General features: G+C 44.0%; 1 protein-coding gene across 1 annotated transcript; it reads right to left on the bottom strand.

Annotated features, from left to right (window-relative positions):
- Positions 1–3,462: 3,462 nt before the first annotated feature.
- LOC106859341 (V-type proton ATPase subunit S1-like protein) lies at positions 3,463–20,161 on the bottom strand. The gene is made up of 7 exons (XM_088157329.1): positions 19,988–20,161; positions 14,259–14,299; positions 13,741–13,796; positions 11,349–11,590; positions 7,358–7,408; positions 5,640–5,883; positions 3,463–4,075 (listed from the first exon to the last, which is right to left on the bottom strand). Exons 1-7 carry the CDS (start codon positions 20,059–20,061, stop codon positions 3,773–3,775), a joined length of 1,011 nt encoding a protein of 336 aa, XP_088013455.1. The 5' UTR covers positions 20,062–20,161; the 3' UTR covers positions 3,463–3,772.
- Positions 20,162–20,941: the final 780 nt, after the last annotated feature.

Genomic DNA, 20,941 nt, shown 5'->3' with positions numbered 1-20,941 from the left:
GGGACAAACAAAAATTGTTGCTTCATTAATTGGAAAACCTCCTTTTCCAGCTTCCACCCCAAGTGAATTTTCCTTCATATCCCCAAGCAGCAGCACTTACCTGCAAACAAGCCTGGAGATTATTTGCAGTAACCAGTGAATAATAAATAATGCAGATATTTAGGCAGGCACGCTGATAGACCAGAACCAAAAACCTCACCCAGAAAAAGCACTCAGAGGTAGCTGCAGAATGTGCAGGAAGGCTGCTCCAAAGCTCGCAGGAACTGAAACTCTTTGTTAGGCTTCAAACATAATGTGAGTTGTGAGTAAATTTACACCTCTTTCGGGAGAAAAAAGTTGCAATTTCTGATTTATGACAAGGTATCAGCTTGAAGAAAAAGGTGTAAATATATATATATGTATATATATATATATATATATATATATATATATATATATATATATATACACACACACAAGATTAAGCACTTCCTTCTGATTTCATTCAGGTTTTGCCCTATAACACCAAATTTTGTATTGATTTACTGTATTGTTACAGCAAACAAATTAAGGGGTGACCTAGGAATCATTAAATCAGATTTCAGGCCCATCACACAGCAGCTAAATGGGATGTCACAAGGCTTACTGGAGATGGAGAACCCCTCAGGAGGTGTTCAATAATGGTACAGAACAAACCCACCCTGAAAATGCCTTCTGAACTCCTGGGAAAAGTTTCTGAAATGAGAGGTTGCACCCAGCCTTTTGGAAACCCTTGATTTAGAAGAAGAACAACAGAAACACCAAAGCTGCTGTGGCAAGAATCAGCGTTTTAAGGATGGGAGTGAAATGCCACCATTTAAAAACCTTGAAGGAAAGAAATAAATCTGTTTATTCTGGCTGCCTGGAACTGAGTGTTACTTGCCAGACACAAATTACTTTGCCCCCTTGCCTTGACAGTGACACTGATTATTCCTTGTGCATTTATAATTAATGCTAAGCCAAAACTCCACCACTTCAGTTCCATCTGAAAATCCAGTTTCCTGCAGATGTAAAATTGTCAAATATTGGGGTGAGGGGAAATTATACAACGTTTTAACTGCTGCAGATGAAATGTATGAGGAACAAATGTATTCATTTGTTCAATTCAGCATTATGACAGCCTGTGAAATTTATCCTGTTTGAGTTAAAGGAAGTGAGAATCTTCCTTTTAGCTCTGAGTGGGAGTGGATGGGAGCCTGAATTTGAAACACTGAATCTGTTTAGAAAGGATGCTGTAAGGTTTCTGTTTGAGTGAACACATACACGCTGGGAAGCCTGAGGTGTCCTCATGCAGAAATGAAATTATGCATGTGGGAAAAAAAAGCTTGTATTTTATAAATTAGTCTGTTAGTGCCACTGCATGTAATTTCTGTAGCACACAAATAATTTTGAATTTAATTTTCCTGTTTCAGGACCGAGGCAGTGGAATGTCTCTGTTGCTCCAAAATGTGCATTTGATAAAGATTGTTTGGCTCACAGCTTACTGGGAATGTAAGAACACACATTTTTTTTTTTCAGCCATGGGTGCTTGCTTTTATACATGGCCCTAAGAGATAGAAACTGCAATTATGATGATTTTTTTTCTCTTCTGGTGCATTTTCCACCAAAGCATCATTAACTCTTTACAAATACATGGCTCATCCTCCCAGTCCTGTGATGAACAATGTATTTCCTATCTAATTCAATTGGTGTACTTATCCTTTCTAAATCCTTCTGTCATTTGAGCAGAATTGATGACACAGGGGCTACCTGGCACAGGAGAATTACCTTCCCCTGCCAGGCAGAGATAACTACAATGTGTATTCCTTCCCCCAGGACACCCCAGTCATGCCATGGTTTAGAAAAAGCTGACAAACTGAAAGAATTTTTTTTTTCTTTTAATTTTTTTTTTTTTTAATTTTTATCTGCATTCTCTTTCACTTCAGAAGTTTTCCTTGTAAGTTATCAGGTAGTAATTACTGTCTCTTGTTCAGGCGGGGCTGGGAGGGACACACACACACACAAGTCTTGAAATTCTGCACCCAAAAATCTGGGCAGGCACGTGCTGGAGATTTGCAGTGCTGAGCATCTCGAACACTAAGCCAGCAGATGTTCACCCTGAAAACCAAGGGAAAGCAAAGGGAATACAGCTGGGTTGGAAAAGGGAGTGAGGAGTGAGAGACCAGAGGGAAATTCCCTTATTCTCAATCCCAGTCTTGTAGAATCTCTCACAGCCACGGTGTTGATTTGCCCATTTAAACCATGCAAGAAAATGAATTATCAGGTCAGAATTATTACCAGACACCAGCCAGGAGGAGAAATTACCTCTGTGGCAGGAAGAGGGTCCCCTGTGCCTGGAGAACCAGGGGTTTGGGAAGCACAGCTCAGCTAGATGCCCAGGCATTCATGCTTTTGCTTGCTCCTTTCATGGAAGGGGAAAAAAATTTGGCAGCAGCTGGCCACAGGCAGCCTTGGCAAGTCCTCAGAAGCTTGTCTATTACACCTGGTTACGTGTCAAAAATATATTTTTTCCCCTCTGAAGTGCTTTCCTAGATGAACTAATCTGTTAGGACTCCACATCTAGTCACCTGTACCAATAAACAGGATGTATGTGGCCATCTCTGAAGGGTATTTAAAGACCACTGCAGTACCATTTCAAAGGCTACAAACAACTAATTAATTCTCTAATCTAAAATTTAAAAAGGCATTTGCTCACAAATCTGGTTTGGATTGATTTTCTGTCACGCTGGGGTTTCCATTATTCGTGACATAAAAGCACTGCAGAGCTAAGAACATTGCTGTGTGAACATTTGCTGGAAATCAGAGCTCAATTGTGGCTAATCCGAACTTCCCAAACTTTGCCTCTAACAGAAGAAAGGATGAGTGGGATGGCAGCACCCTAAACTCCCAGAAGCAGCAGTGAAAATCATATCACAGTGTCCTTTTCACTGCTGGCAGCTTCCAGCCCTCTGCCTATATGTGTTTTCCATCTGGCAATCTCCATCCAGGTAGAAGTCCTGAGGGAGTCTGATGGGATTTGGTAGGAAAGAAATTAACCTGGCATTACAGGATATAATGCTCATAATCCATCTCCTGGCACGGGGCTGAGCTGGGGAGTTGAGGCTAAGCCTTTGTGAGCAGATGTCTGGTGTTTTCCCATCAGATCCTCGGGGTAAACCTCCAGCTTAGACACAGGAAAGCACCAGGGTGCTGCTGTCCTGCAGCATATTTCCCATATTTCCCATATTTCATATAAGCAGTGGATAAAAACACACCCTGTGTGGGGCCCTGAAGATTCCAGAGTAGGAAAATGAGTTTATGGGGGCAAAAAAGGAGGGGTTGTGACTTGGGAAATAAAAGGAAAATACATCCTGAGGAAGAAACTGTTGCTGTTTTGTCAGGACACAGAGCAAATATAAAATTAGGGGAAATCTTGACTTCTGAAAGAATAAACAAAGAGTTTGGTTTGGGGGATTGTTTAACCTTTATTTAATTTCAAAGTGTCCATTACAGATTCTCTCTTCAAGACCTGGATGAAGAGCTATGCATTTTGGCTTTTGCCTGAGGAATAAAGTCCCACAACATGAATACCTCATACTCACAATGGATTTTTTTTTTCTCAGCTTCTTTCCCAAGGCCTCTTTCAGATGATTATCAGTGAATAACTGGTTAAACAATCTGTTACCTACTTTTTCTTTCATCAGCTGGTAAAAATAATCTGCACAGACTACATACAACAGTGCCAGCAGAAGGAAACACTAAACATGGAAAACATCTAAATATAAATTTTACCAAACTGTTGGTTCCTGAGTTCATAGGACTCATTTCCACTGTTCCTCAGCGGCTCCTTCTCATCCCCCATGTCACTGTCCTTCATCTGTGCAAAATAGGCAGGAGAAGCTTTGCACTCGTAGTGCCTGTCGAGAGATTTCAGGTGGAGGAGCATGTGCAGGGCATAGGCCAGGACCAGCAGCAGAACCAGGGACATCACCAGCCCCATCAGGATTGCTGGGGAGAAGAAGGATGCACAGTCTCTGGCGTAGGCAAAATGTCCTTCTTGCACGTTAAAACCTTGAATCTGCAGGGGGAACAAGAGGGGTCACGTTAAATCAAGCCCTGGTGCTCCATCAGTTTGCTCCTGGTGGCAGTGAGGATTTCTGGTTTCACCTGCACACTGCAAATTTTTGTCTCCCGCTGATGGCTGGAGCTAATGCTCAGAGATTATCCAGGTCAGTCTTCTGAAACTGACAGCTATTCTAATCCCCTCCACTCTGCAGCCCAAAGGATTTGAGGCTGACTTCCAAACAAAACCTCCCACACTCACTCTTGGTGCCCCAGCAATGTTTAATTGCAAGCCTGGTTCACTGTGCATCTCCAGCATCACTTGCTGAGAGTCTCCAGAGTCTCTGCCTCAGACTGCATGAATTTCAACACGACAATCCAGGAAATATTCTCAGGTGCCTGCCCTAGGACAAGATTTTTCTCACCAGTTCCACATGGGGGATATGTGGCAGCAAACCAGCTGAAGTACAGGAAGCTGCACCCAGCTATGGAAAACACAAAGTTTTACTCGTGGCTTCAGTTCTAATATGGATTTTAGCACTCTGGCACGCAGGGAATTGACTCTCTGCCTCACTAAGTCAGTCCACGGACATTTCTCACACGGTGACAAAAGGGGATCAGCTTTTCCCATTCCTTTTTCAGCTCCTCATGCCCTCTGACTCAGGTATCTAAATGCAAGACACTCTAATCCTGCCATCTGAGGCTCCCTCACTGTCAAACAAAGAAGAATTGGCACTTTCAGCAGATTATTAATCTCATCCTAAAATAAGGACTTAAGATGGGTCAGGGGAATTATCCAATGGCTTTAGAGGCAGGCTGGGGTGACTATAGCCAGGGCACAAGGTTAAAATTCCTAAGCATCAAAAGTGAAGTGAGATGAGCCCCGTGCCTGGGTGTGTGGTGCTGTTACTGGTGAGAGCTCAGCTCAGAACAGTCTGAGACAGGAAATTAGATTCGCTTGCCACTAGAGGGAACACAAGCAGAAAGACTACACAGAACAGCCATTAATGAGGGCAGGAAAAGTCTTAGTTTCTATTTCGTGCTCCATGTGATGCCTTAGGATTTCAGTTTTTATATCTTCCATACATTTGTACCCCTGCAGTTGTTTGGTGTGTGACTCCACAGCCAGTGTGAGCTGCTGCTCTCCCATTTTGGGCACACACAGCAATTCCTCTCCAGGCTGGCAATCAAGGACCCCTCACTGCCCCAGGCCTGAGAGATGGAAACAAAAGGGATTGGGGCAGCAAACTGGGGGTAAATGACTTCATGACCTGGAGCTGGAATTGGGAGATTAACCCCAGTATGGAAATGGACCAGACTTATCCAAGTGTGAAAACTGTGACCCGTGGTCCAGTTTGGGTGCAGCCCCTGGATGGGCTAAACGTACCTGAAGGCCCTTCAATAAATAGAACTGATATTTGCTGTCTTAGTGTTGTCTGGCCTCTGTTTTTAGGTAGCCCCAGAAGGCATCACAGGTAAGGCACAAATGTAAAATGAGCATGGAAGGCGACAAACAGAAAGACAAAACCTCCCCTCCACCCATCCACGGGAATCCAGCAGGCTGAAACGCATGGCATCACCTGGAAGTCGATGAAGGTGACCTCCCAGAGGTGGGAGAGGTCGTCTGCAGAGCTGGGGACCAGCAGAGCATCGTGTCTGTGCAGGCTGCTGAGGTGGTGGCAGCGGAAGGAGGAGGTGGCGGGCGCGCCCATCCCCGGGGCGCTGAAGGTCGCCTGCACCGAGTGGTTGTAGAGCAGCTGCAGCCTCTGCAAGCTGAACCAGCTCTGCACGGACAGCTGGTAGGAGCTGGTGGTCAGCAGGAGCCTGGGAATGCCGTGTGGGAACAGAGAGGAGGCAGGGAATGAGCCAGAGGGTCGCAGCTGTTAAATTCATGCCTTGGGATTCATGCGACTCGCTGGTGTGAGCAGGTTGTATCAGAGTGAGCTCCTGCTCTTTCCATGGAGTCTGGAAAGGGAGGGATAACTTTCCACAGAGGGTGGCAGAGCCCTGGAACAGCTGCCCAGGCAGTGTCCCTCTCTGGAGACATCCCAGCCCCAGCTGGACAGGTTGCTGTGCTCCTGCCTGGGCAGGGGGATGGATCAGAGCATCTCCAGACATCCCTTGTGTGTGAGTGTGCAGCCCAGGCAGTGCCCAGCAGTGTGTGCTCTATCCCAGCTGTTCACCCAGCTGTTGCAGTGTTCTTTATCTTGCCCACAGCCCATCCTCCCTCCAGGAGATCTCTCCTGTTCATGGCCATGCAGTCCCAGGGCAGGGCTGATCAAATTCCATCATCCCATGGGGAGATGCTCCAGCCAGGGCAGGAGCCGAGCATTTCCTACCCAGATCAAAGGGGAGATTTGGAACAGCAGAGCAGCCTTTTCCCACTGCATCCCAGAGGAAAACCAGAGCCTTGCACATCATCCCTGCAGCTTTGGAGGAAAACTGCACCTTGTGCAGGAGCCCTGCTCCAGCAGAACCACATCTGTCACTGCAGGAGGATGCAGCCACCATGGAATGGGACTGCACCAACCCTGCCTGACTGACGGGGGCACCTTGGATTCTCCCTCTGCCCCTGCTCTGGGTTTGTTCTCTGCAATACTGCATTGCTATTGGCATTGTCCTGGCAAAGAACTGCTATTCCTATTCCCATATCCTTGCCTGAGAGCCCCTTCATTTCATAAATGAAGTTATTTGGAGGGAGGGGGTTTACATTCTGCATTTTCAAAAAAAGAGAAGCTTCTGCCTGTCTTAGCAAACACCTGTCTTTCAAACCAAGACACCTTCCAACCCCAAATATCCTGGGATTCTGGGATTCTGTATTTGCTGTGGCAACTGAAGGAGTCTGGCTTCTCCCACAAAGCAAGAAGACTATGAGGGGATTTTGTGTAATTACTGGGGAAATTGTGAATGCAACACTGATGTTGTACCCAACCTCCACCTGATGTGTGCAAAGTCACTTATCAAGAAATGCTGTTCTCTTCTACCACCAAGAAGCAAACATAAAGTAGGTCAGAGCCTGTAGTGAAGTAGCAAGGTTCAGCTAAAATCTCAGACAAGGGAAGATTCTACACAAAAGAAATGACCCAAACTTTTCCATGAGTAGAAAAGTCAATGCAGAAGAAAAAATGCCTTAATGAAACAAGGCAGACGTGCTGAATGGAGGTGTTTCAGTTATACAGGAGTTTCTCCCACAACATTTTTGCTTAAACAAATTCCTTTTGATTCCCCAAGCAGCTGCATAACAATGTATCTTAACACTGTGTTATTATCTAGTAAGGTTTTTATTTTATAAACTTACCTGATAACAAGTCCCTTTAGATTGCCAATGTCACCAAACTTCAGGGAAAGCCTAGGTCAAAACGCATGTAACATCAGGTTAGGAAAAAAAATTCAGAAACCTTCAGAGAAAAAAGCAGCACAGAAAGATTAAGCTCAATTATACGTGGAAATTTTTTGCTCAGTCTACCCTTAAAGTCAGTGGGGAAAAAACCTGAAAGGATTAAATATTCCTCCAGTGAAACGTTCTAGTTCACCTGTTAATTGGAACGAGGCCCAGGCTACCCAGAAAGAATAGAAATTCGTGTTCAACTTCCAACACAACTCAGTCCCACTGCTTCCCACCTTGGCTGATAATTGGGCTCGGGGGATGTGTGCTCCCCTCCTCGAGCCATGACATCTCAGTCAAGCGTCACCCCTGCCTGTCACTGGGAAGTGTAAACCTTGTCCTCCTCTTTTTAAACATCAGAGCATGGAAGAAAGAAGAGGTGAGAGCTCAGATTTCCATGTTCCTTCGTCACAGACGCCCTGGCTGTGAGGCAGCTCTGCAGTGCTCACCTGCAGCAGCCTTGGGCACCTGGATAAAGTGAAAATAAAGTGAAAGACCCTATCAGGATAACTAATGCAGTACATGATTAGGCTGAATATATTCATCTCACTTAAAGGTAATATCTTGCCTCTTAAAACATGCATGGAAATTCTCATTGTTCAAGGAAGACCAAAAAAAAAAAAAAGCACAGTGAAAGCATGCAGGTTCTGAAAGGCCTCCAAAATTAAAGCTGAAGAATGCTTGAGGAAATAAAAACAAAACAAACAAACAAAACCAACAACAAAAACTTCAAAACAAACAAACAGAAAAACAATCAAAATAAAAAACAGCTAGCTCCACAATTTCCCAGGTGATCCAGACGTGTTGGGTAGCACTGGTCCCCTAAGACAGGACACTGACTCCAGACCATCCCTTGCTTTATTACAAAGGGAAGTCAGAGCTGGCTGAGGATTGGACACAGGCAAATGTGCCATTCAACTAGAAAAAAAAAATGCAGCTTGGATTATTGTATCTGATACCATTCTCTGTGGTTTGAAACTCTTAATTTTGCCTTCGTTTATTTTCTGTTAGGTTAAAATACTAATCAGACTAAGATTATTTTCAAATTGTAGGGCAGAAGACAGGGTGGAATGTTTGTTATCACTTTTTGATTTTTAACATAAGTTTATTCCATTCTCTCCCTCTGCCTGTCAAAAGAGTGCTGGATTATTTCACATGATGTAATATTCCTTATGTGAATGATGATGTAATATTCAAACTGCCTTACTGAATATTGTGATGCTGGGTTATTTTTCAGTTTCACTTTTAGCTTTCTGGTAACCTCACCCAAATGTCTGGGCACCTTGTGTTGTACAATCAGAAAGAGGTAACACCTACTTTTCAGTGAAAACATGTTTAGATGTACAGCTGAAATGTTGCATAGGAAATAAATGAAACTGATGGTTTTCGATCATGTTATTTTTATTGCTGTGTGTGTCACTACAGATTTAAACTTCCTTTATGGGGTCGAATCAGTGCTGATGTTTATTTAGGAATCTACCTCTTGATTTTTAGGCCTCCCAGAGTGGAATCTGGTGTGAGCCACGAGGCTCACACTGCATGGGGGGAGAGAAGCAATCAGGCACGTGGGAAAAGAAACTTAAAAATACCACCTGCCTTCCTAGAACAGCCAAGGCTCTGGAGGATTTTGGATGCAGTGGGGTCCGTGTTGAGCTCTCACTCAGCGTGAGAAGCACAAAAAGCAGAATTTTGCTGAATGCTTCTCACTCAGGGTGAGAAACACTGAGCAAAGCTGCAAAATGCTGTTGGTAGTGAAGGAATTAATGGCAGGCAGGTGTGCAGAGCTCAGGTTTTCAGACACTCCTGTGCCACATGCAAACTCTTTGTCTCCAGCCCCTCAAGGATCATCTGGGATTTTGGGATTTGGGGTGACCATCCAAATACAGACCTGCACCCTGTGCAGCACTGCTGGTGATGCCTTGGCATTTCAGTTTTTATATTTTTAATGTGTTTGTAACCCTGCAGTTGTTTGGTGTGTGACTCTAAACTCCACAGCCAGTGTGAGCTGCTGCTCTCCCATTTTGGGCACACACAACAATTCCTCTCCAGGCTGGCAATCAAGGACCCCTCACTGCCCCAGGCCTGAGAGATGGAAACAAAAGGGATTGGGGCAGCAAACTGGGGGTAAATGACTTCATGACCTGGAGCTGGAATTGGGAGATTAACCCCAGTATGGAAATGGACCAGACTTATCCAAGTGTGAAAACTGTGACCCAGGGTCCAGTTTGGGTGTAGCCCCCAGGAGATTCTGTCTGCCCTAAATACACCTGAAAGTCCTTCAATAAATAGAACTGATTTTTATTATCTTAATTTTGTTTGGCCTCTGTTTTTAGGCAGCCCAAAAAGGCTTGACTGGCACACACCCCATGAAGGGATAATTATTCATGGGCAGCACTCAAGCCCCACATTCAGTGCAGGATCCCCTCTCCAACCCCACAAGCAGCTGTGTGAAACATCTGGAGCTGACACAGGGCAACAGCTTCAGCCCCGGGGCACTGAGAGCACAGCTGGCTGCCCCAGGAGGGATTTCACACACTGCACAACCGAGTATGAGTGTGCTGGGCTTGAATTACACAGCCCCTGCTGCCTGCAGTGCCAGGACTTCATCAGGAAAAGACTGGGGCTCTGCAGCTTCTCCTGATGCCTTGGGGTGGCTCCTGGAACAGAGGCTAGGCAGAGTGAAAAGAATAAAGTGGGAATTTATTAAAGGCCTTCAATAGATACACCTTGGGCTGTCAAAGCCTCTCAGGGGCTGCACCCAGGATGGACAATGGTCATGAGTTTTTCACACAATTATAAATCTGTTTAATTTAAAATTTTATATATAGATTTAAAATTTCATTTTAAAATTTTAAATTTAAATTTTTATAATATAGATTACATTTTTATTATTAATAATAAAATATAATTGTTAATAGTTATAGTAATTTAATATTAACTATTGTTATACTGTTCTAATATTATATTATTATAATAGTACACTATTATAATAGTATAATGTTTTAATTTTATTAATATTATATTTTAATATTATTAATATTATTGTGTAATGACATTAATAATTACTAATATTATGATACAATAATCATTATATAATTTATAAATTTTTAACCCCATTTACATATCAGGGGCTAATCTCCAATTACAGCTTCAGGTAATGAAGTCATTTACCCCCAGTTTGTTCCCCCAAGTAACTTTTATTGATACTTTTGAGGCTGTGCTGTGTCCTTGGACCACAGGCATAGAGGAATTGTTTTGTGTGACCAAAACGTGAAGACAGTAACTAACGCTTTATAGGGAGTTTAGAGTTAGGCAGTAAAGCAGAACAGGATTTGAAAAACATAAAAGCTAAATATAAAAATAATATATTAAAATATATTTAAAATCTATAAGAATATATAAAAATATAAATATATATTAAAAATAATATATAAAAGTAAATAAAAATATATAAATATATATTAGAAATACATAAAAATATATATAAAAATAAATAAACATATAAACATATATAAGAATATAAGTATATGTATATATATAAAATATATATAGAAATATATATTAAATATATATAAATAAATAAAATATGAAAATACATAAATATATTAAAATAATATATAAAAATTAATTAAAAATGTAAAAATATATATAAATATATAAATAAATAAAAATATGAACAGATATAAATATATATATAAATTATATATATAAATTATATATATAAATCAATAAAAATGTTAAAATATATAAGAATATTAAAATATATGTATATAGATAAAAATATAGATAAAAAATATTAAAAATATAAAAAGCTAATATAAAAGCTAAAGTCTGAAGGCATCACTGCCACGAGCACTTCCCAGAGTGGTTATCTGGTTACCCAGCCGAGCAGAATTCCCCTTACAGGGCGCTGTCCTGGCTGCAGTTCGAGTCCCCGACATCCACGGTGGCGTGGACCCCAAAGGTCCTGTCTGTCAGGTCCAGCTGGCTGTGGTTCTGCAGCCTGATGAGGATCCTCCTGGCCCAGAAGAGGATGCAGGGGCTGCCGTTGATGGTGACGTTCAGGGGGCTGCAGGGGCTCTGGGGGAACGACCCCCAGGCTGCTCCTTCCCCCTGCCCTCCCCTGCTCCAGCTGGGGCTGCCAACCTGGGGGAGCACACAAAGGGTCGCCGTCAGGAGAGGTGGGCTCAGCAGTTCGGCATCCCGGCAGAGCACGGGAGCCAGCTGGGGATGGAGGAAGCACAGGGAGGCTTGGCTGCATCCCCTTCCCACTGCTCTATTAAAATACGGGTATTGCTCTAACACCCGTCTAACTGTGATGGACAAGAGGCTCTCTCACAATTTAAAGTTAGAAAGTGTAACGTCTAATTCACTAGGAAACTGCATGGGGTAATCCCCTAAAACACTGCAAAATCACAAGTGGTCACAGAGTCCATTTATCTACGAAAGCTTTAAATTATTGCTTATTCATAGCACCAGCACCTCCCATTCCCTGCTCCCCATGGTAATTAGCTTGAATGGCTGTTAATCATGCATGGTTTGCTCCCTGAATTGGGTCTGTGGTCTTTTTTTACGGGGAGGGGTCATAAAAATAGAAAGTAAGGCGAGTCTTCCTCGCCCTGAACTTTCAACCCCTCCCATAGATGACAACACAAATGATCTCTGGGAGATCTCTAATTTCCTCCCTTTGTGACTTTTTGAGTTGGTTTCGAGATGTAAAAGATTCACAATTGTGTGTGTTTATTTAGATCTGTTTATCAGTTTCTCCTTTTCTCACTGCAAATCCAGCTGAGCAAACATAAAGGTGACAAGCAATTAGTCATTTAAATTCAAGATAACTATCTCAAGTCCAGCTTCTTTCTACTAACTCCTAATTATTTCCAGCAAGGCCTATTTATCTACCTGCTTTAATTAATTCCAGCAAATCTATCTTTTGCCTAAAATCCTAATTTTTTCTAAAATTAGTGTCACATCACAGACCATCCAGCCCCAGCACAGAAGGTGCTCCCCTCAGCTGAAAACTCTCCAGGAGTCTCTCTAGACCTCTAAGAATTGCTTCAGCCCACTGGAAAGGACTCAGGTTGTGCCAGCCCACCATGCTGGAAGGTGAGAGGAATGTCTGAGTGCACACCTGGCTGCAGGTAGCTTGGTTCACCACGGCTTTAAATCAGGGAAATGCCTGCTGCAGGATGGGGTGGATCAAGCAGGGATCCCTGCTTTCACAAAACCAGCTGCAGGATTAAAACCCGGGGGCTGCAGCTTCCCTGTCCCCTGCAGACCCCAGAAAAACGCCATCCCTTAAAAGCCAAATTTCACAGCAAAAGGACATTTGGACTTAGGGCTCAGAAAGAACTAAAGAATTTAACTGGCATCCTCGGATTTCACACTCAGATTTCCAGTCACCATCTCTGCCCTATCCAAACAGGAAAACACACACAATATCTGCATGACTGTTTCTAACAAGTCCACATTAAAACAGGAAAGGTTTTCTGAGTCCCAGTCATAAACAGCATCTTACCAGGCTCCAGAAGGGCCACCAGTTAAGCCCCAAGGTTTTGTCTTGGCTTAAAGAGAGATTTTTCTTTTTTTGTGCTGCTTAGATTAGCAAACCATAACTCTCAGCTCAGACCCTGAAAGATCCCTTTTGATACTGGACCTTACATGTGGCACAGGGATGTTTTAAGGATTTAAATTAGTAAGCACTGACAGCAGCAAGCTGAAAGCAAGGCAAGATCATGGTCAGGAAATGTGCTGAGTGGCTATCAGTGTATTTATACAAATGTCACCTCAGAAATCCACATGAGAGACATTTATTCAACTTGTTACTAACATTGGAATGCATCACTTTTGGTGAGTGATTTTCTTTTGGGAAGGAAGCCTTTTGTGCTCAGTTTTTGACAAGACCTACTGCCTGGTATCAGGAAAAAAAACTAAAAATCTGATGTTTTGCTTCAGCTCTTCCCTCAGTACCAGCTGATATGAGAACAAGACTGGTCACAGCAGTCAAATCCCATTGTAGAGAATATGGATATAAGGATTTTGTCCTTCCAGAAAGAGCCTGTGCCCAAACCCATGGCCAGCCAGCACCAGCAACAGCACCTGAGGTGTCACCTCAGGCCTCAGAAAAGCAGGGAATATTTGCACAAGTGGTGAGGCAGAACTGTATCACAATTGTTTTTTTGGTTGGCTGTTTCTTGTAAACAAACTAAAACAGATTAACTTTATATAGTAAATGTAAGCTGAAAGACCTAAATGTGATGTGAAAGGCTTCACAGATCCAGTCCTCCAGACATTACCTGTGCAATTGCCACCTGACTGACATTAAACTTCGGCTTCACATGGCCTGTGTAACCTGCAGAAGAAGGAGTGTTATTTCATTATTAGCATATTATAAACATCCATTTATAAACACATTTATAAAAACACACGTTTGTAAAAACACACACTTATAAAATCTTTCAAGTTCTTATGCAAACAATAATTATCTCTGCACAAAATGTGTAAGTCAGAATCACTGATTTCGCCTTGGAAAATATTTGACTTGCAGCAAATACATTTAACTCTGTTTCCATTTGGTTAAAAAAAAGCTGAAGGCTTTTTCCTTCCACATTCTCAATGCAGCTCAGAGTTGGACAGTAAATTATTATTTTAACAGGTAAATCCTGTACAGGGTATTTTTAAGAGGGTTATGCTTTAACATAACATGTGACAGAAGAGTCTCCAATGCCAAGAGAAGCAGAATCTGGGAATGAAATCTCCTACAGCCACACTAACAGAACCAGCATCCAGGGACTGAGCACACCAAAAGCCTTACCATTTCTCTGGAGAGAATCTTGATCTGAAAATTCATGTGACCTAGGAGAGAGGAGAAAAATATTTACTGTGCAGCATCTGAATTCAAAGTCTGCAGCAAGCTCAGTGGGGAAAGCTCCTGTTGCTGCTTCACTCCACAAAACATTCCACAGGTAGCTCAGGTCCTTGGCTGGTGAAGGCCACAGGAACAGGGCTGTTATCCCAGATTATCCCAAATTATCCCAAAGCTGCTGTAGCCCGGCTATAAGTGCCTCATTTTCAGCTGGACCAGCCCTGACAGGCTGTCCTTACCACGGTGACAAAATGTAAATGTGACAACTGCAGCACTTAATCAGTGGCTTGTCTTCGTTTCCTTCTGCCTTCACTCAGAGTCAGGATTAAAAACATGAAGGAGATGAATTTCTCATTGGGACTTGGTTGTTTATTAAATCTTATCTAAAGTACAGAGTTCTGCAGCACTCCCAGCTAAAAGTGAGCAGAATGGAGCTGAACCGAGCTGGTTACAAGGTGTTTAAAAGCCAAACAGTCCAATAAGGAACTGACACCTGTATTATTGATACTTTTGACCCAATAACCAAACTCCTGTGACCCCCAGTGCAGCACTGACTGTCCAACCAAAAACCACCTGAAACCATGGAGGAGAAGAGAATCATAGAAAGGAGACAACACCCAAAATCTTCCATCTTGTCCCATACCCTTTGCTGTATTCTAAAATCCCAAATTCCAAATCCTTCACCATGTGCAATCACACACTTCTGTTTAACTCCACACCCGTGATTTTAACTCCATCACTCAAATTTTGGAATCCTTCTCCAAGGCCTCAGGTCCAAAGCAGTGTTCTCCTGGGGGTCAGTGCCAGAAAGCACAGAAAGCTCAAGAACTCCCAGGATTCTGGGTTCCAACAACAAAAGGCTTCATCACCCCTCCTGTCCCATCCCATGGGATCTCAGCTATGAGTGCTTAATTATGAATATATGCAGACACTGCTTAATTATGCATGTGGAGAGGAGCTCAAAGTATAACTAAGCATAACCAGATAGATTATATATACACCTGCAACTAAGGACAACTAAAGTCAGAGTAACTAAATAATGTGCATTCACATCTTTTTTGGCATGCTCTGGGACAGGGATGGGGACAGATCCAGTTCCAGTGCACAAGCAGGGGAACCAAGGAGAGCTCAGCACCCTCCTCGTTCCCCAGGGAGGATCAGAGCACAACCAGAGCTGGATTTGGAGCACAAGCAGGGGCTGGGCAAGCCTCAGGCACAGATTTACACCGTGTGAAGGCAGCTCCTGGATGGTCCCAGGCACTAACAAATGCCATGGAAGTCACTGCAAGGCGGGGCTCGGGTGAAGAACAGCCACCAGGCTCATGCAGTTTTCAGCATTTGATTCCCTTCTCAGCCATAGTTCCTCAGCTGGTGTCAGCACAATCAGCTTTCCTGAGCTAGAAACTCAAGCCCAGTGGATTCACAAACACCAGCAAACACCTAAAGACCAAAGCTCAATAAAACAGGACTCACTCGGGACCAGACTCCTCTCCATGACTTCATGAACACTTTCTACATTATAGCGGCTTCCTTGAGACCTGCATCCCCCTTCACTGGATTGATTTGCTCCTCTGGTGGTCTCTTCCCCCTTCCCAAGATTTCCAGCAGAATTCCCACTCTCCCAGCTGAGCACCAGCCCACAGACCGTGCATATCCTGCCCTTCTTGTGCCCCTCCAGACCTGCCTCACCTCCCACTGCACATGGAAATACACTTCCACCTTCTTCCTCTGCCCCCTTCCTTACCATCTTTCCAAACCACCACAGCAGAAAAAATTGTGGAAGTATTTACACCGAGGCTGGCATGTCGATATGAGGAATTAGGGCAGTTCTCAGTGTTCAGGTGCAAATTTCACCATAAATTGTTGGAATTGCACGGTCGGGGCTTGGTGCTCCTGGGGAGTGCTTGGCCAGCCGGGTGAAGCCTCCCCTGGTGGGCTCCGGGCAGGGGGATCTGTGTGACCCCCTGGCACACACAGGAGTGATCCCAACCTCATTTTCCATCACAGTATCCTCAAGGGCACATAAATACCCCAAGCAATAGTGGGGCAGCCTGGAGCCCACCCGGATTGCTGCCAGGCTGAAAGACTTTATATCCAGAACAGTTAAAACTCTGCTCAAAATCCGTCTGGCAGTTTTATGTACATACGGAGAGGACAGCTTTGTCCTCAGCTGCAGCTCTGAAACCCCAGTGGCTTCAAGCAGCACTTCCAGAGTGGGTCCTCTTTCTCTCACTGATTTTTGGGTTAGTGCTGGCCTGGAGGCTTGAGGCTGCTCATGCTCAAACAGGCTTCAGAAATGGTTGGAAATATTCAGATTTTGACACACAGGTAACGAAAGGTGTGGCTACAATGGACCAAAACTGGTTTTCTTGCTTAAACAAAACCCTCTCTGGGGCTGTTTCACAGTTAGGAACATAGGTCTTCCAATTTGATGCAGCTTTTTTTGTCTCATCCAGTCTTTCTTCATGACAGGCTGTGCCTTCAGGCTGAAAAAGGCAAAATTGGGGGGGGGGGCATTTTTTTCCATGATGATAGCTACAAATCCAGAGCATGCCAAAAAAGACATGAATGCACATTATTTAGTTACTCTGACTTAAGTTGTACTTAGTTGCAGCTATATATAATCTATCTGGTTATGCTTAGTTATACTTTGAGCTCCTCTCCACATGCATAATTAAGCACTGTCTGCATATATTAATAATTAAGCACTCACACCCATTTACTCCAGCTTGGATATCACCATGCTGTGGCACCTGCCCTAAAACACTGAGGGGTTGGAAGCAGAATGGTGTAAAATTGTGCAATTCATCCCATTCCCTGACAGGTTTCTATGATGTTCATGGAAGAGGAAAGGTTAATTCTGTTTTTGTGACTGCCCATTAAGAGAAATGGATCCTGGCTCCTCCTCACCCCATGTAGGCACAGCCACTCTGGGAGGGATGTCACATCTCTGCTTTCAGCATGAAGAGGCTCGAACAGAGATGAATGTGCACAGCTGGTGAAATATTCATGTTTTCAGGAGGGATGCAGAGCAGAGAGTGACCTGGGAGCCACACACTCAGCCCCACAGCCAGGCCCTCCTGCTAATTACTGTGTTAATTAGCAGTGCTGGCTGCCTGCCCTCCCCCTGCAGGAGGCACGAATTGCCATCAGGAAGGGAAACCCATCACCCTGTGCCACAGTGGATGTTGGTGTTGTCACCTCTGTCACCTGCTCTGGCACCCTGAGGTGCCACCAGGGTGTGACCCATGACAGGAATTGTGGCTGGCCACGGCCACCCTGCTTCCAAAACAGCAGCTTTTCCACCCAAAAAGGTGAGCTGGGGAATCCTCAGCATCCTGTCATCCCACAGAAACAAAAGTATTCAAACAAGAACAAAGAATAAAGAGAAAATAGCTGCAAACTAAAAAATACACATTTCCTTTAGATTATAAAAATTACATGTGTAAGAGAAAAGAAAGTAGCCAGCTCTAGAGCATTCTCCACAGCAAATAATTTCTAGCAGACTGAGTTAGAGAGCCTTTTATCAGCCTCTCTTAGCCTGAAATTTCCAATTCATTTGATCACAGGTGGTTCATATTTGGATGAGCCATATTTTCCCTTACCAGCTGGTAAAGAGCTCTCCCAGATGCACCCAGGCACGTATGTTGTATGTTGAATTTACCACACCAAGCATGTTAGGGACCCACTTGAAATTGGATTAGCCCTAATACAAAGCACTGGAATGACTAATCACTATGTAAAACCCAATTAAATAGGATTATAAGCATAAAGACGTGTAAATTTCGTCTTATCAGATGACATTATCCATCTACATAAGATAACAGAGTCTGGCTTGTTTGTCTGCAAAAGTTGATAAACACTCCAGCTCTGGAGGACTTCCATGCAAACAGCATTTTCTCCACCCAGATAAGCACAGGAATAATCCTGGCACTCAGCAGGAGTTGGGTGTGGAGGCCACAGGCAGTTTTCATGCATGTCCACACTTCCACTCTTCATATCCCTGCTCTGATAAACTGCACCAGATGGGCAAAATGCCCAACACATCTACAGAAACAGTATTTCTGTATTTCCATTGCTTCAGAGTCATCTCCCTAAGAATGATAACCTACAGCTGCAGAATTCCTCACTGGCTGCTGAACTGGTTACTGAACTTGTTACAGCTAATTTATGAGATATCCAACTGGAAAATAACATGTGACCTCTCAAATGCACTAAAAATAAAATTCTGAAAGGTGAGGAGCACCTGAGGACAATGCACTGCTTCCAGTCCTAGGGACACTCAACATAAGGCATTTCAGTGAAGTTATTAATGCTATAGATGTGTAAGTTTGGAGAGACCAGATTCAAGGAAAAAGCTGGCTCCCTCTAAGAAACATCCTGACAAAAAATATCACTGCCTTTTAAATGCCTCTGTGTAAGTTCCATCAGTAAGAATTATCTACAGACCCCACAGCTCTTGAGGATTTTAATGTGTGATTTAACACAGGGAGACAGATTTCCACAAATATTTTACAAAGCACTGATTACTGGGGCTGATTTGTAATTTAATGGATGTCCAACAAGGTCTGGATCAGAAAAAGAGGATACTCAAGCTTCCATTTTTAATACAAAGAGAGACACTGAGCTCATAGAAGTTCTAGCAAATTAACACTCTGCAGGCACAATCCCAATGAGGCAAAATTCCCATGTGATTCACTGGCATCAAGGTCTTCATCTGTTAATATTTATTGCAATAAAGTTCAGGTAATGCTCCACTGCTCGCTCTCTATCAGATTTTGGTCTGACTGATTAAAAGAAAACAAAACAAAACAAAACAAAAACAAAAAACAAAAAAACCCCAAACCAAAACCAACAACAACAAAAACCAGAAAAATAGTGGAATTATACTAAGAAGAGCAGTAAGAAATCCGAGAAATGGCAGAGGAGAGCAGCAAGTAAGCTATTTAATGAAAACATATTGTAGTATTTATCAGTAACTGGCTACCAGACCTCTTAATACAAGCTTAAGCAAATCACCACATGTCCTTCTTGCCTCAAATACACAGATTTTACTGACAGCTGCGACCTTCATCAGCATGTTCGTTCTGTGTGTTTTTGGTGACTTTGGGCATCATTCAACTCATACAGCTCAGGCTGTTTTCACTTTCCTAATGCTTGGCTCTACAAAGTCCCCTCTTCCCCCTGCTATGATCTGGGCTCGCTGTTTGTGTTTCATTAGAGAGCGAAACAGCGCTACTAATAATAAACCAAATTCTCCAGTCAATTTCTAAGTTTAATACTCACTTGCAATATTGAATTCACGCCTCAGATATTCAACACAAGCAGAATATTTTCGTGCCTGTGTTCCCTGGAGTAGTTTTCACGCCCTTGTTCCTATACTATTTATAACTCCCTTTTCCCAGGGACCAGGGAAAGTCGGTGTGGGACTCATTAAAACGGAATGAACAGCGGGGCGGATGCACAGGAAACACCCGATTTTAAACAAAAATCCACAAAATTCGCAAAATTGTTACAAAGTCCCAGCTCTAACGCACCGCCTGCCTCAAAAATAATTAATTTCAGCATTAGCCCGGGGTGTTTTCAAACCGAGGAAGGAAAGCACAGCCGTGCCGTCGCGTTGTGAAGGGGGCAGCGTTTGAAAGGTGCGCTCCTCCCGCTCCCAGCCCGGTACCGACCTGTTCTCCTCGGAACCGCCGAGCCCGGCGCAGGCGAGCAGCAGCAGGAGCCGCGGGGCAACCTTGCTATCCATGGGGAGGCGAGGAGCCCCTCCAAGCCCGGCACATCAGAGCCCGGTACATCACCAGAGCCCGGCACATCAGCAGCGCCGAGCGCCGGGGGCGGGACAGAGCGGGGCGGCGGCTGCGGGCGGAGCTGCGGCTGCATCCCTGCTCCAGCCCTATTCCAGCCCTGATCCATCTCTGATCCAGCCCTGCTCCAGCCCTGATCCATGTCTGATCCATCTCTGATCCATCCCTGCTCCAGCCCTATTCCAGCCCTGATCCATCTCTGATCCATCCCTGCTCCAGCCCTGATCCATCTCTGATCCATCCCTGCTCCAGCCCTATTCCAGCCCTGATCCATCTCTGATCCAGCCCTGCTCCAGCCCTATTCCAGCCCTGATCCATCCCTGCTCCAGCCCTATTCCAGCCCTGATCCATCTCTGATCCATCCCTGCTCCAGCCCTATTCTATCCCTGCTCCATCCCTGCTCCAGCCCTATTCCAGCCCTGATCCATCCCTGCTCCATCCCTGCTCCAGCCCTATTCCAGCCCTGATCCATTCTATTCTATCCCTGCTCCATCCCTGCTCCATCCCTGCTCCAGCCCTATTCCAGCCCTGATCCATCTCTGTTCTATCCCTGCCCCATCCCTGCTCCCATCTCTGCTCCATCCCTGACCCATCCCAGCTCCATCCCTGCCTCATCCCTGTTCCATCCCTGTTCTATCCCTGCCTCATCCCTGCTCCATCCTTGTTCCCCATCCCTGCTGTATTCTTGCATCTCGTAATCTATATTTTACATAGATGCGATAGATATATGTATGTTAAATATCTCAACTTAACTGATGTGAAAACAAGACATTGCAAATTTTGGAGCCTAATATTTGAAAGCAGTTTCCTTTCTTCAGCACT

Source organism: Sturnus vulgaris, chromosome Z, assembly GCF_052056855.1.
Source record: "Sturnus vulgaris isolate bStuVul1 chromosome Z, bStuVul1.hap1, whole genome shotgun sequence".
Classification (NCBI taxonomy): domain Eukaryota; kingdom Metazoa; phylum Chordata; class Aves; order Passeriformes; family Sturnidae; genus Sturnus; species Sturnus vulgaris.
The sequence above is the reverse complement of the archived record's forward strand: the minus strand, read 5'-3'. Positions and strand labels throughout refer to the sequence as shown.